Below are 14,814 nucleotides of genomic sequence, written 5' to 3' on the forward strand. Positions count from 1 at the left end.
AGGAGAATCAGTATGTAACTTGCTCCTACCTGGCTTCGGAAAGCAGATGAATCTTGTTTCCTGCACAATCCCTTTGACTTCCCTAAGGTTCCAAAATCCTTACTAAAAGGTGACACTCAGCTTGGCCAAGTTTACCACATTGCCCATGTCAACATAATTCGAAATGATGCCTCTCACATGTTAGTCTTTGAAATAATCTTACTAGGAATACACAGAGGTTTTCTCTTATATACAGCCTCATTTTCATAAATGATACATAAAATGCACTTATGTTTTAAAGAAGAGAAGTTTGGATGCCAAATATGCTGAATAATTCCACTTCATTATCCTCTGTGAAAACAGCCTGGGATTTCACTGCAATTATCTGCGATTAAAGTAAAAAACTTCCAGTGCTAATTGTCAAAAGAGCAGGTGAAATCCATCAAATAAAAGACACTGTTTAAGCAGCTAAATTCTAAAGATTATTTATCCTCAGGAGGTACAATAGAAAGCATATGAACAACAAGCTGAGCACAGTTAGATGAGGGACATAGAACCACAATCTCACTATCCCTCTGTAAAAATCCCATGTGCGAAGACACTCATTTTAACAAAAAACAAAACAAAACAAAACAAAAACCAGAAACACAACTGAAAACAAAAACAAAAAAACACCACCATATCCTTAGAAGAAATTGTTGGTTTGCCAGGAAGAGAGCACTATGATTACAGTCTATTTGATGAGCAAGTAGTTGTGTTTCTGTTCCTCCTTTCTTCTTATATCTAGGCTCCAGTTTTATACTCAAGACTCAAAGCAATACAAGGCAAAGACAACTGTCTTGTCCTTCTTTTCCTCCAGGGCAAGAGCAAAAAGATGGATTACTACAAATACAAACAATATGCAGAATGATTACTGAACACTTAACAGTATAATTAAAGTATTACTGATCAAAATTAATCTTACTTATGCAGAAAAACTAGATGCAGATGAATTGTAGTTGAGAAAATGCTTGCCGTCCCTTTTCTTTACATACTGTATATCTGTGTCATGCAATCACGTTTTGATGGTTGTAGACATGATCACCTCTGTGTTTCCCTTAATCATAAATAATAATTATAAAGTCACAGTGACTATGATGAAAGAATAAAACTACTTGATGCTTGGGAGGTGATTGTCACAGCTTATAAATGTCTGTCCCTTTCCCCTTCAGTAACTTCATAAAATCACAGAATCACAGAATGGTTTGGGTTGGAAGGGACCATTAAGATCACCTAGCTCCAATCCCCCTGCTATAGGCAAGGACACCTCCCTCTAGACCAGGTTGCTCACATTCCCATCCAGCCTGGCCTTGAACACCTCCAGGGAGAGGGCATTCACAGCCTCACTGGGCAACCTGTTCCAGTGTCTCACCACCCTCACAGAAAATAATTTCTTCCTAATATCTAAGCTAAATCTACTCTCTTCCAGTTTAAAGCCATTTCCCCTTGTCCTGTCACTACCTGCCCTTATAACAAGTCCCTCCCCAACTTTCCTGTAGGCCACCTTCAGGTGCTGGAAGGCCACTGTAAGGTTCCCCCAAACCCTTCTCTTCTCCAGACTGAAGAGCCTCAACACTCAGCCTGTCCCCAGGCACCTTAGGTCATATCACAAAAATATCATCCACAAATTATTTTTAAAAGATTCACTTTTTTTTTAAGAGTGATCATGTCATTTCAGGAAGTTCTGATTTTAGAAATCAAGCCTTTGTTTTTCCTCCTTAAAAAATAACTAACAATACTCTCCTATAAGATCTTACTAAGTAATCTTTAATTATGTATCTGCAAGTATTGTCATACTTTACAGAATTAATGTTGGCACAATATTGCATAAAGATAAAGTGAGCATTTATTTTACTTGTGCAGTCTTGACTGAGGTTCCCTGCCTCCTCTGGTCACACACTTAATCACTCATTCTTCACATACTTCTAATATAACAGCCATTTTTAAAAGGTTATACAAACACTGGCAGCACAAATGATCATCTCATTTGTCTTATTTACATGAAGAATATGCCTGTTGCATCAAAATTTTCTAATCATGTCAGCCAGGATCTTTTTCTTCTTCATAAATATCTGACAACAGATTAACAATTGTAGTGATAAAAACAACATACTCCCAACTTTTATTTTTAGGAATGATTATGCATACCCAGAAGATAATATTTTCAAGAAACTACATTATTTAATATTCAGAGTGAATGAGATCAGTGGTAAGAAAACATGCGGATACCAGACTCCACATGACTGAAAACTCAGCCACATCAGTAACATTTGAAGAATGAAATTAGTACTGGACTTCGCAAGACACTCCCTGTGGAGCCACTGCAACAAAATGATGCAAAGAGTCGTGGAGCTGAAGGGGGTCCTCTGAAGGCTCTGCTACTGATCTCTGCCAGAAAAGGTCACAGACTGCGCTGGAGTGATTTTCAGCAGAGCTAAAAGGCAGGAAACAGTTGGAAGGAATGAAGAATATTTCACAGGCATTGGAAGCTGTGTAACTGATCTGTTTGTGTAACTGTTCAAGACTTAAACTCCATCAAATTTTATAGCATTTGCATCTGAGAATGGTTGAGGCCTTTTCACTTGAAGAACAAACATTTTTTTCTAATTTCCTTCTTACTCCCATAGAAACATTCAAGGATTCAGAAGGATGCTTAAATACATATTCAAAAAGCCATGATGTGAAATATTCAGCATTTTGGAAGTGGATAAATCCTAAAATCAGGCACTTATTGAAGCATGCTTCTATTAATCTACATGCTAAGGTCACATGGGTTTGTACTCCATTTTGAAGCACTCTTCTGACTTCCCAGTTTTCTGCTTTTTACTGTCAAGGCTTTTGAAACTTCTGGCTGAGAACTAGCATCGCACTTCGTACACTTATGTTTCACAGATGAAAAAAAATAGTATAAAGACTGCTTCTCTTCACTGACATATCTATCAGCTTTAAAGCAACTCCAGAAAATGCCTGTGAAAAGCATGTGATTTCGAGCTCTTGCCAGCAGTCTCCCCAGGATAGTGAAAAATTCATTTTCCACCACTTTTTAATTCTACTTGTAGCAGAAGAGCTTTGCTACCCTTTTCTAGCTGCACATTCTATATAAAATGTGAAGTTATGTTCTCATTTATCCGGGGTTTGTCAATGTAAATGTGTTACTGTTAGTGATTTGAAGAATCATGATGAAATACAGCTCTTCTGGATTCTCAGTTTCTTCTTAGAATTAATTTCATGTTTTCTCCTCCAGTCTCACAGATTATTTTCCTTTATATCTGAATGGCAGTACTGGAAATTACTCCAGTAAGGAGTCAGCTCCAGCAGCAGGTAAAGTGCCCTGGGGCAGAAGACAGCTTGGTTTTCCTGTATGAGATGTGGAATGGACTGCATGCTCATGGGCTTCTACTCATGCAGCTTCACCTACTGCTGAGGGGAAAAGGAAGTAGCAACACTGCAAAGACTAATGTCAACAGAAGCAGACATTTTTCACCTCTTCCCACACCTCCACTTTGCAGAACATCCAACCCTTCATCCATCCATTCCTGTCCCTCAGCAGATCTGAATCAGACAATTCTGCTGAGTGCAGGGGTGTAAGAGGAGGGAGACAACTGGTGAGATGAAGGGTGCATTGGACATAGTGGGAAGAAAGGTCTTAGAAGGACTGGAAACAGGCTGTGATAGAAGAGAGAAAGAGATACCTTACAGTCCTCTGAAAACTGAGGGCCCTTCCCTGTCTATAACAATGTTTTCTGGGCTATCTCTCACCTGTAAAATTTCCTGATAAATCTCTGCCAAGCCTCTTAGTTCCCTTTGTCACCAACCAAAAGAGCAATACAACTGCTGCCAAGTCAGCCGGGTTTGGCTGTAACAGAAAAATGAAATCATGGACTAAAAGACCTCCAATCCATAGGCAGATTCCTCCATCTTCTTTACTGTTTGCCCATAATTTGCTAATTTCATGCTTGTCTAATTCAATATCCTCCTCTCTTGCCTCAAACTACATCTCTGTATAAGCTCAAAAACTACACCTGCCTCTATGCTCTTAGGCCTACAGTTTGCCAAAGTCTTGTAATTATGCTTGCCAGCATAATGGAAAACAGCATGACTCAGAATAACACAAGAACCAGATAGATGTTAGAGTTCTATCAGCTGCCCCCTTTTAAATCACTCTGCTTTGTAGGCTAGAGCAACAGCACCAGTAAATTCCACCCACATCCTTACACTGAACAGTTCAGGGCATCTCACAATCCTCAGCCTTCGAAGGATGCCTTTTTTTTTTCTCCCATAATTAATCTTTCTTCCCAATTCTGCATTCAGCCTGAAATCCTCTAAATCAGTTTACAAACTCAGAGGAGGTCCCAACCTTATTACTTTTCCTACAAAAGCTCCAGTTGTTTTCATGTTGACTGCATCTACTCCAGAACTTTCTTTTCACAGTTTCCACTTTGACTCATTTATTAAGAACTTTTAGGGACATCTTTGCTTTTAGATGTTCCTCACCGACCATATACAAATGCAAAGCCCATGCCCCAGAGAAGGGACACAAGGCAGGGAGCATGTCAAGTGAATTCTACATATTGCCTCATCTCCTTGAGTTCTGCAAAGCTCATGTGGATGTGCTACTATAGCAGGCTGCTGGCTTACTTGTCAGGGACGTTTTCTCTGACTATACAGCTAGGAGAAAGTCTGCTAAATAAGATCTCCTCCTCAAGCCCAAGAAGAGGCACCTACCCTGTGTTTATAATTTTGCCTGTCATAGGTCTGTATCTGTGGTGTGAATGGAACACAATCTACCATCCCAACTCACTTCAAGATGTTTTCTCAGATACTGTAACAACTGCAATTTTTAAATTGATTTTCACAAGGCACACTATGGTGCCAGTAAAACCCCAGTTCACTGTCTGGAAAGCTATCTACAAAAGATTCCAAATTACATTTTAACAGAGAGAAAAGTGTCTGAAGTCAGCGTGTAGGTCAAACAAATCAACAAAAAAAACACCTAATTTTCTTCCTCTATGCCACTCAGATACAGATGGCATGATGTTTTCCCCTGCAAGTAGGTTTGCTGACTGCCTCCCTCAAAAATTAATTGGAAGAAGTGGATCCTATAATTTAAAATGAAATAGGCTCAGCAGGTGAGTAAGCCTTGTCAAGACTGATTACTGAGTATTGATTTTCCACCAATTGTACAAGTTACACTCCACAAAGCCACCAGCACGTTAACCTAGAATACATAAGATCACCCTGGGCTAATGTCTTTCAAGAGGTTAGTATTTTCAGAGGATCGAACACTTTAGTCTCCAACTCCCTCACACATACATTCAATGGCATTTCCTTGATGGCAATCACACTTCATATTTACTTCACAATAAGTAAATAATATGAACAGTATAACTTTTGAGAAAGAATTTCAGGTAACAATGCAGAATAAACCCAGAACGAAAATAAACCAGTGCTAACTTAAATTGTAACAACTATACAGCTATTCAGCTATAGGTTCTGCCACAATATGAAGTAAAGAGATGTATACTGCAAAGCTGAGCAGCTTACTGTGGCCTGGAAGCTTCTGCTTGATCTGTCTGAAGCTTTTCACCCCCCTCCACTTCCATGGTGCAATAGACAATCCGATTGGGAGCGACTGACTTCAAACCTTGCACTTCCATGATAACAATCTGTAGAAAAGAAAGCAAATAGTTCATCCTTCACACTTCAGAAAGCATTACACAACGTGGCTATTGTGGTAGTAAGCTCCAGACAGAAAAAAAACAAACAAAAAATCAAAACCCAAAAAAGCCAAAAAAATAACCAACTGTCTGAATTCTTCAAAGACAGAGTGCAGTTTTAATGTTGCCTTCTTTTTCCACTTTCAACAGCACACACTAGGAAGGAAGATTTTTGCTCCAGTTTTACTTGGGAAAAATCTCACTCCTACTGTAACTTCAGTGCTAGTAGCTGAATTTGAGAGCGATTTTTGCTCCCTTGAATCTCACTTCTATTATGACATAGAGCATCACTCTCAGCTGCTGTATTTTTTTCCCCACTACCTTTTCCCCTTCTTCCAGTTCACTACCTGCAGTCAGGTGCAGTGTGCATATGGGGATGCAAGGGGAGGAGATGGGAGAAAAGCCACCAATACCAGGTGAGAAATTTCCTCACCAGGGACATTCTGGACTTAGGAAAATCCATAGATTTTCAGTTCCTCTGAGCTAACCAGTTGTACTCCAGAAGAGCCAAACACTGTCTGACTTCAACTGCTCTGTGTCTTTTAAAAACCTTTTTCACAGTGTGAAGCTATTGAAACTCTTACATGTCAGATACTTCCAATCCAGAGAAAATCTGAAAAGAAACTTGCTTGCATTTCCCTGCTTGCTTTGGAAAACTGCTTTTCTTTTCAGCCCCACCTGAGCCTACAGAACTGCAAAAAACTTGGTCCATTTAATCAGCCAGAGAAGCTGTCCCCAGTTGAACTATATACAACAAACAAACAGAAAACAAAGACAAAAAGAAAAATGAATAATCTGAAAAAAATCACAAAATAAACCCACAAAACCATATTTGTTTGATCATCTTAAAAGTGACAAAAGCGATGACTACTTTTGGTTACATTAGAGGCAATTGATTTCCTAGGTCAGGAAGCAGCTACTAAAACATCTGACTATCAAACCATTTGCAATTTGTCAATTCACTCCAATTAAGGTGTGCCAAGGCAGATTTCATTCTTTGCTGAAAAATCCCTTGTGCTTTAGAAGTCCCCTAATCTTAGTAACTGTTAGATGTCTCGCAAAACTGCTGTGAGGTAACAGTCTGATCATTTAGAACATTTTTACATTACCCATAAATTATCAACACTGCCTATTATGCTTCATAAATAATAACAGCAGTTCAGGGACAACAATGTAATTATCTCTGCTCTTCTCCATCTTTTGTGATCCAGGAATTCAAACAGTTATAAAAGTGATCAGTGATCACTGCCAGACAGAGCTGGAGATCCCGCTGGCTAATGCTGTCTCTGTGGTCTTTCCACACATCAAACACATATCCTTGTTGAATGCAGACTTCAGATATGTTCATTTTTTTTACGTTGATCCTTCCTTGAGCTTAATTGCTCAGCACATTTGTCTTTGCTAGCACTTCTAGGATTCTAGGAACAGAAGAGAACCCTGCATTTCATTAGGAAGGAAACTGTCACTAGCTGATTAACAAGCTCATTAGCTGATGAACAGCTTTCTAAATTTTCCTTGTGTATTCCTTAAATTGTTCAACAGCTGAAGAACATAAGCAATTAAGTCTTCTGATATTTTATTTATGTTACAAATTTCTGCAGATAAGCAATGTGATGAAATACCCCATTTGCAGAAATAGTCACTGTGGCTTGCAGTGTCTCCTACCTTTTAGCACAAGGTCCATTCCCATAAGCATACATAAATGTTACTTAAATGTTCTGCTGCTCTGTCTTAACAGTGAAATGCAGGGGCAGATGAACACTCCCCACGCACCCGCTGTCTACTGGCATATAAGGGTGCTTTTGTACTAATGTTTTCATATTACTGATTTCCTTCTCATTCATGTACCTGTGCTGCAGCCCTCAGTGGGGCTGGTTACTCTACATAATGAAGTATGAAATTGTACATATTTTTTTTTTCCAGAAATAATGTCTTCAGTCTCCAAGGAAATGCAGTCAGATTTTGTTATTTGCCCATTGCAATTTGCATAGAAGAGAGCAGATCTCCCTTGTTTCAGCCTAAATGATTATCAGTTCAGCTCTTTCCTTACATCCTTATTACCTGTGAGATTTGTCTTCCCAAGAATGAGACACACATACTTTGCAGGCAAGAAACTTGACTTGCGTGGTTAACAACATGCTAACAATGAAAATTTCCCCTGTTGAAAACTACTACCTGTGGAATGACACTTATAATTCTTCACTGCCTTGCCCAGGATGAACTGGAGGTCACTAGCCCTGGAGAACCTTGTTGTATTCCCTTTCAACAATGGAAAAAACAACCAAAACTACCTTAAGTTCAGCAAGCCCAATGGTCTGCATTTCTGGTCTGAAGCACTGTAAACATACCCACACTGCTACAAGTAATGAGTTCACAGGAAATTATATTTACTATCATTTTTCATTTTATGATTGTTTCAATTTATTGGTGTTTCCTTTCCAAAATTCACATCATTTTTTATTTAATATTTCTCTCTAAAAGCCCAGAGAAAGCTTTTCTTCTTTATATCCCTTGCCAAGCAAACGTGCTTGAAGATAAATATATATATATATATATATATATATATTGTTGAAAAGCTTTTTCAGGTACTTTTAGGTGCTTCAGAAAAACTCTGTGTTATTGCTGTTGATGGCAGCAGTCCAAGCTCTGCATTCCACTTGGGAGAGGAACAGCAAATGTGATTGAGCTGCACAGGATTCAACAATAGGACTGTTTTACATGCCTGGCAGAGGAATAATTTATGGTGTATGAAGTGATGGATAGATGTTACTACTGTTCAAAAGCTGATGTTTGTCTTCTGCATTATTAGCTAGTAATATCAAAATGGCAAACAGCAGGATATGTTATTTATCTTTTGTACTTAAATGAAGACCTCAATCTTTTTGGACGTGGCAATGAAAATTAGATCTGAATTCTGAACCTTACATGAAAAAAAGCTGTTTGCTTACGAAAATACACTGTTTAAAAAATGTACCTGCTTTTTGTTTTAAATGATTCAACAATTGAAATACTTATTCTTTAATATTATCCACTGTCTTTAAGAATCTGAAGCCATTTCAAGTGCATGACATGTAAACGTGGTATCTTCTGACAGACTAATAGACAATATGCACTCTGGTAAACATTTTGATTCTATTTTTATCAAGAGATGGAGAACAGCATTTCCTGATGTTCACATGTGCAGAACTGGACCTGATCTATGATGCTCTCATCAAATACATTTAATAACTCGCCGTATTTGTGGCTTCCTCGTGAAGAGTCTTCAGCTCCATATGGATTCAGATTGTATCTCTGTAGAGCACACTTCCAGCATAACCTTGGTAAGGATGAGCTAATCTCTCGAAGAAAATGAAGAAATGAAGCAGCAGCCTTCTATGACCAAGAGTGAAAAAATATATGCTTTTGGTTTTCTCTCTAAATGCTTTCAGTGAGAAAACACATCTTGTTTGTAAACTTCTGTGAATGAGTTTGCGATATCAAATGTCCCGTTATTTGGTACCTAATGCACTGGAATTCACCTATAGTTATATTTGTGTGGGAAACTCAATTTTGCATGAAACCAAAAGCAACTACTGCTGCAAGAGGAAATTTCATCATGCATTTTCATTCTAAGTCCTAATTAACAGACAATTCACAATCTAGTACTTTAAAATACATTTTTTAGGAAGAATTAGCAACCAAAAATATCAAGAAACAAGCATTCTAGGTATTCTAGTAATCCAAACTGTCAACACGTACCATAAAATATGTGATTACCTCTAATGTGAAGGAGAGGACCACATCAGACTTTGACAGCTGAACTTCATTTTCATCTCCTATGTCCAAGAACGCAGAATTTTGTGATCGCTTTAACTTCTGCAGTTTAAATTCTGGCCCACCTTTGGACACTGGAAGACTTTCCAAATTTGCCATCAGCAAATTCACTGAAGAGCGTAACTCTTCTATATACATGTTCTCCATTTCTCTTGTTATGAACTTGGGGAATTTTCTTTCCTTGAAAGATATATTTAAAACATTAGGGAGGAAAAAAATCACGCTACACTCTAGATCATATTAATTTACTAATTTGTTCTCACAGATACTGAATAGAAATAAAAGTGTTAATCGCTAACCACTTCTGTCACTTCACAATAGGTAATGGGAAGGCAAGTCATGTCCAATATACACAACAGTTCTGACAAGAAGAAACGTAATTTGAAGTGAGATTTCCATCACGTTCCTCAAATATAGTAGACAAAACACATCAAAAATATAATTTTGTAAAAATGAATCCTCTTGCCCTTCAGAATTCTTTAGCCGTAAGTCCAGGTTATATGTGGGTACCCAAGAATGCAGATTATTTTAAAACACATGCTTTATATATAAATGAGAAACAAACATCACTCCCCAGTTATTGCCTGTGAAGATAAGCACTCTGCTCTTAAACCACACCATTTTTACCACTAGCTGTTATGAGAAATGTCTTAAAGTGTTTTAAATTAAAACTTTTGCAGTTGATTTCATTTCATTAACAAAGATCAGGCAAACAAACTGTGACCCAAAACATCAGCAGCAAATCTCCCAGAAAAAATAAAAGAGTACTCTGTAGTTAGAACCCAACAAATTAAAGTAAGGTTTAACATACTGCAGCCCCACTCAAAACAAAACAAAAAACAACCCCTCAACCCCCCCCCACACACACACACATAAAAAATGACAAAAAAAAAAAACCCACAAACTTAACACCTAAAACTAAAATCAAACCATAACTTATCCTATGAGGACCATTCAAATAACAGTACGCCAATAGAGAAGGATAAGAAAGACTTCTGTTGTTAAAATGTATTTCTTCTTTTTAAGATTATTTCTCCACTCCAGTGCAGAAGTTTGGGCAGCTTCTTACAGCACGTTTTGCTGCATATTTTTAATGACTATGATCTTCTGCAATTTAAGGCTATAGTAACTGAAGACAGGATTTTCAGCATGGAGCTCTCAGGGAGAAAAGACATTGGGTAATTTTGGCATAGAATCATATGAAAGTTTGTCTTTGAAAAGGATACCACTCGTTAAAAAAGGTAGAAAATGCCATTAAGTCATACATACTTGGATTTCAACTATTTTAAATTTAATCACGTGAAGAAACAGTCAGACAAACTGATTCATAAATTCCCTGTTGATTTTATGCTACTGTAGATCAATGCTATTTCCAAGGTTTATTTCAATAGGTTAAATGTTCTTTTCTGCTAAAATAAACTTAAACTTATGGTATATAATTAACAACTTATATCTTAAAAACAGTAAGTAATGTAGTATAGGAACCATGAACAAGACCTTAACGAAAGAGAAAACTGCATGCAGAATTCTTCCTTTAGCTGTGCTGCTCTTTTGATGCTGCAGTTTAATAATTCTCTTCCAGGCAGATAATCACTGAAAACCATTTTCTTCACCAACAGCGGTGCTAGAATACATAATCATGTACCTTTTTTTTTTTTTTTCTATTTTTGCCTCATTTTTGAGCTCTGAAAAGAAAGGTCACAGCTATTTTGCAGCATTTGACTGCTTAGGTTTAGGTGACCTTAATAGTTCTTACAGCTGCTAGAATTACTACTGAGGAGCTATGACTAACTCTGAGTCTCCTGCAGAAACATATATATGTATATAGATAGGTAGACACAGATAGATAGATATAGACATACAGTTTAAGTAATTTATACAAAGATATGTGATAATTCTAACTTGGATATACCATGTAAGAATGGAGTTCCTCATTCTGCACAAAACTGTGCAACTGGCATTGTAGAAACAAGAATTTTTAAAAGGTAAATAACAAGATTTTTCTACAAAGAAAACCACTGGTATGCAGTCTTTGGATATACATTAGATAGGAAATGAAGATATATATGGTTTAAATCATGCTCATGATTTTCACCTGCATTAAAATCATTTCAAAATTTTTATGCACTTTAATTTTATAGGAAGTTTATGCCTCCAGATTCTTACTTATGAAATTTATAGACGTAAATAACCATCTTTTTTTTTCATTTCAAATAAACAAGAGAACCTGAAAGCTTTATAATCGTATCATATAAATACGATATACTGCTTTCTGCAGATACATGCAATAATACACAGTATTTTCTAACTGCTGGAACTACAGGCAAAAAGGACACAGAACGAACACTGCATTATCAGACAACTCTGATTATAAGCCAAGGCTTCACAGAAGATTGAAGCGAATTGAAATGTTTAGCCCTTCTTTGAAAAACAAGCCTTTCCTCAAAGTTTAATAGGATATGGCCAGGGACAGTAGCAATCCTACCTGTAGCATTTAACATAGAAGAGTATAATTTTGTCTGCAGAAACAAAATACAAGTTATACAACAGAAAAAAAAAACACCTGGCTTTCTAAAACTTACACCAATAACTTGAAAATTACCTTATTGTCACTAATTTGCTCTACAAGTTTCGCCCACAGTTTTGCTATTTGTAGTGCTAATAGAATCATTCTGAGCTTTGACTCAAACTGGAAATGTAAACTATATCATATATGCTTAAAATTATATTATGTACAGCATTTAGTAAGACATAAACTTTATGTTTATACCCTCAGTATAGCACAATGCATTTTGTATATAAAATATAACCTAATTCAGTTCCTAAATACATACTCCCAAAAGTGCAATAATATACCTTCTCCTTCACTACTGGACTTGCTGATGAAGGAATGGTAGACTTAGACAGTATACAACTTTTAAAAGTATGTTTTGCTTTCTCCCTACCCTTGGTGGCATACATTCTCTACAGCAGAGAAAAATATAACTGCCAGACTGTTATACTGTCAGACAACCTTCTGGCCAGCTTCAGAATGAGAAATTGGAAACACAAACTGTGTATCATCCCACTCAATCTCACATGAAGATATGTTTTTGGTACTTACCCTTGCCATTTGTTCGGCCAGTTGCAGACGTCCATCTAGTTCACGTCTGATCTGGGCTGCTTGCTCATCTGCATTGTCCAGCTTGGATACAGAACAAAAACAAATGATGTCAACTATAAGAAACATCCACTTGATAGCGATTAATGTAGTTTAACAGAATTTTTTTTTGTTTCTTAAAATTAGTGAAAAACTAAGCATGTATATGCCTTCAAGTCTTACCAAGAAATGTAACAGCCACCCACTATCCACAGCAATCGTGAACTCTGAAGAGTAGATAGTATCCCCTTGACTTTTACATACTTGAGCTAAACAGAAGCAGCTTTCCGTATAAAAACAGCAATTGACAACATTTCTCCATGAAACAGAAAACTGGATTGACAGAATAGCTTAGAAAACATTTGGAAAGAAATTACTCTTTGGTGCTATGTGATCCTCTGGGATAAGGTGTAAGGAAAGAAAGCTGCGTGTCTATACCTTCTAAGTATATTATTTCATTCACAGAACTCGACTAATATTGGCCAACTGCCCAGATCAAGGCATAGCCAGTTTTTGAGCTTCCAATTTTGTCACATGGAGGAAACAGTCATGACTAAAGCTCTGGCTTCAGTCAGGAAAGTAAAGCAGAAGGACATGTCTCTTCCCCACAACAGAATCACTAATATATAAGAATATATCAGTTGCTCTTGACTGAAAAAAAAAACTTAATTTGATTAGTGAAGGAAACTGTCAGAAACTGGTCCTCTACTTAAATCAAATCTTCACCTAAAGAACTCACAAGAACTCACAATGTATTTCCGAAACTATTAATTCCATTAAATGAAGATTTTTAAAATAAGACCACTATTCAGTGAAGCAGGCCAAATATATAATACCATTTTCTTTGCAACTCTACTAAATTCAGTAGATCTCATTGAACCAAGGCCTTGTTGGAGACTTTTTCTTTCAAAAACTAAATTAAAAAATTGATTATACTTGAGTAATCAAAAATGCACTATCACCTAAAGGTTCCTTGCAGCATTATGTACAATGATGATCTGAATCCATTTAGAAATAAAATGTTTTCCACTGCTAAGACAGAAGCAATGAAGTGAAATCTGTCACCTAAGCAATTTGGCATCTCCAAGTCCCTTTCTTGGATCTAAATTTCAGCCTTCCTAAAATGTTTATACATTTGAATAATGTTTTGTTCATTTATGTGTGTAATGATGCTTTTCAAGGAATGGAAAGAAGCTGGAAAGGCGAAAAACTGAAGAACATTGCCTTACTTATAGAAAGAACCGAGTAAGAACGACTAGTAGGTCATTCACATTTGACCTAATAAGTAAAATTGTCAACACTGGTAATTCTGTAGTATGTCAAAAGAAGTGACAGTGAAAAAAACAGGAACATTTCTCACACTCCAGGAAAGATTATTCTACTTGTTTTTATCCTAAATTTTCTATAATTCCTGATTTGTGGATCAAAACCATACCCAAGACATCCGTAGAATACATAGTTACGACAAACACTGTAGTAATTGTGAGAACTATGACTAAAACCTAGAAGAACACATGATTAGACAAATAAATATAAACATAATATTCCAGAAAAGCAACTCAGCCTTTCCTCATTATTACAAATGGTATTTCTTTAAGAAGTCACTAGCAGGTAAAGTCTTAAAATTGTAAGTTCAACAAATAAGAATAATTTGCATGCACATGATATCAAATAATGTTTCCCACCCTTATGTCTAAAGGGAATTAAAAAAAAAGAAAGTGCAATTAAATTCAACTGACTTCAGGCCATTTTGTGTGATCATCTCATTAGAGTCATCTGCTTTCTAAGCTATTTGTTAAGACAAGTCTCAATGGAATTATCCATTGCATAGATAGATCAGCTATAATGCTGAAGACTTAGGAAGGCAGAGATGCTGAAAGAGAAAAAAAAATTATAGTCTTAGAGACTGTTTCAAGAGAGGCTATATATGTAAACTCCATTTAATAAAAACACCTAATCTTTCTGCAATGGTAGTAATTATTCACCACAGCTATTTATGAAGAACATTGACAATAGAGATACTCTTCATGTTCCTTCTACTTCATTTAACCAATTAATCACTATTTTAGCAGCAGGGAACCTCACAACAGCAGAGTCTACTGGCATCAGAGACTTGTTTTCAGGGTT

The 14,814-nt window shown here is 36.7% G+C and overlaps 1 protein-coding gene across 2 annotated transcripts in view; it reads right to left on the reverse strand.

The window, feature by feature from the left end:
* CADPS2 (calcium dependent secretion activator 2) overlaps positions 1-14,814 on the reverse strand; it is a 297,492-nt gene that overhangs the window by 167,515 nt on the left and 115,163 nt on the right. For both annotated transcript variants that reach the window (XM_065743498.1, XM_065743497.1), the window contains exons 4-6: positions 12,652-12,732; positions 9,492-9,728; positions 5,563-5,684 (exon numbers count right to left, since the gene is read on the reverse strand). In XM_065743498.1, coding sequence (XP_065599570.1) covers positions 5,563-5,684; positions 9,492-9,728; positions 12,652-12,732 — 440 coding nt within the window. The remainder of the gene's footprint in view (positions 1-5,562; positions 5,685-9,491; positions 9,729-12,651; positions 12,733-14,814) is intronic.

This window comes from Cyrtonyx montezumae, unplaced genomic scaffold (assembly GCF_038088225.1).
Source record: "Cyrtonyx montezumae isolate F1298 unplaced genomic scaffold, pur_monq_1.0 scaffold_3, whole genome shotgun sequence".
Classification (NCBI taxonomy): Eukaryota; Metazoa; Chordata; class Aves; order Galliformes; family Odontophoridae; genus Cyrtonyx; species Cyrtonyx montezumae.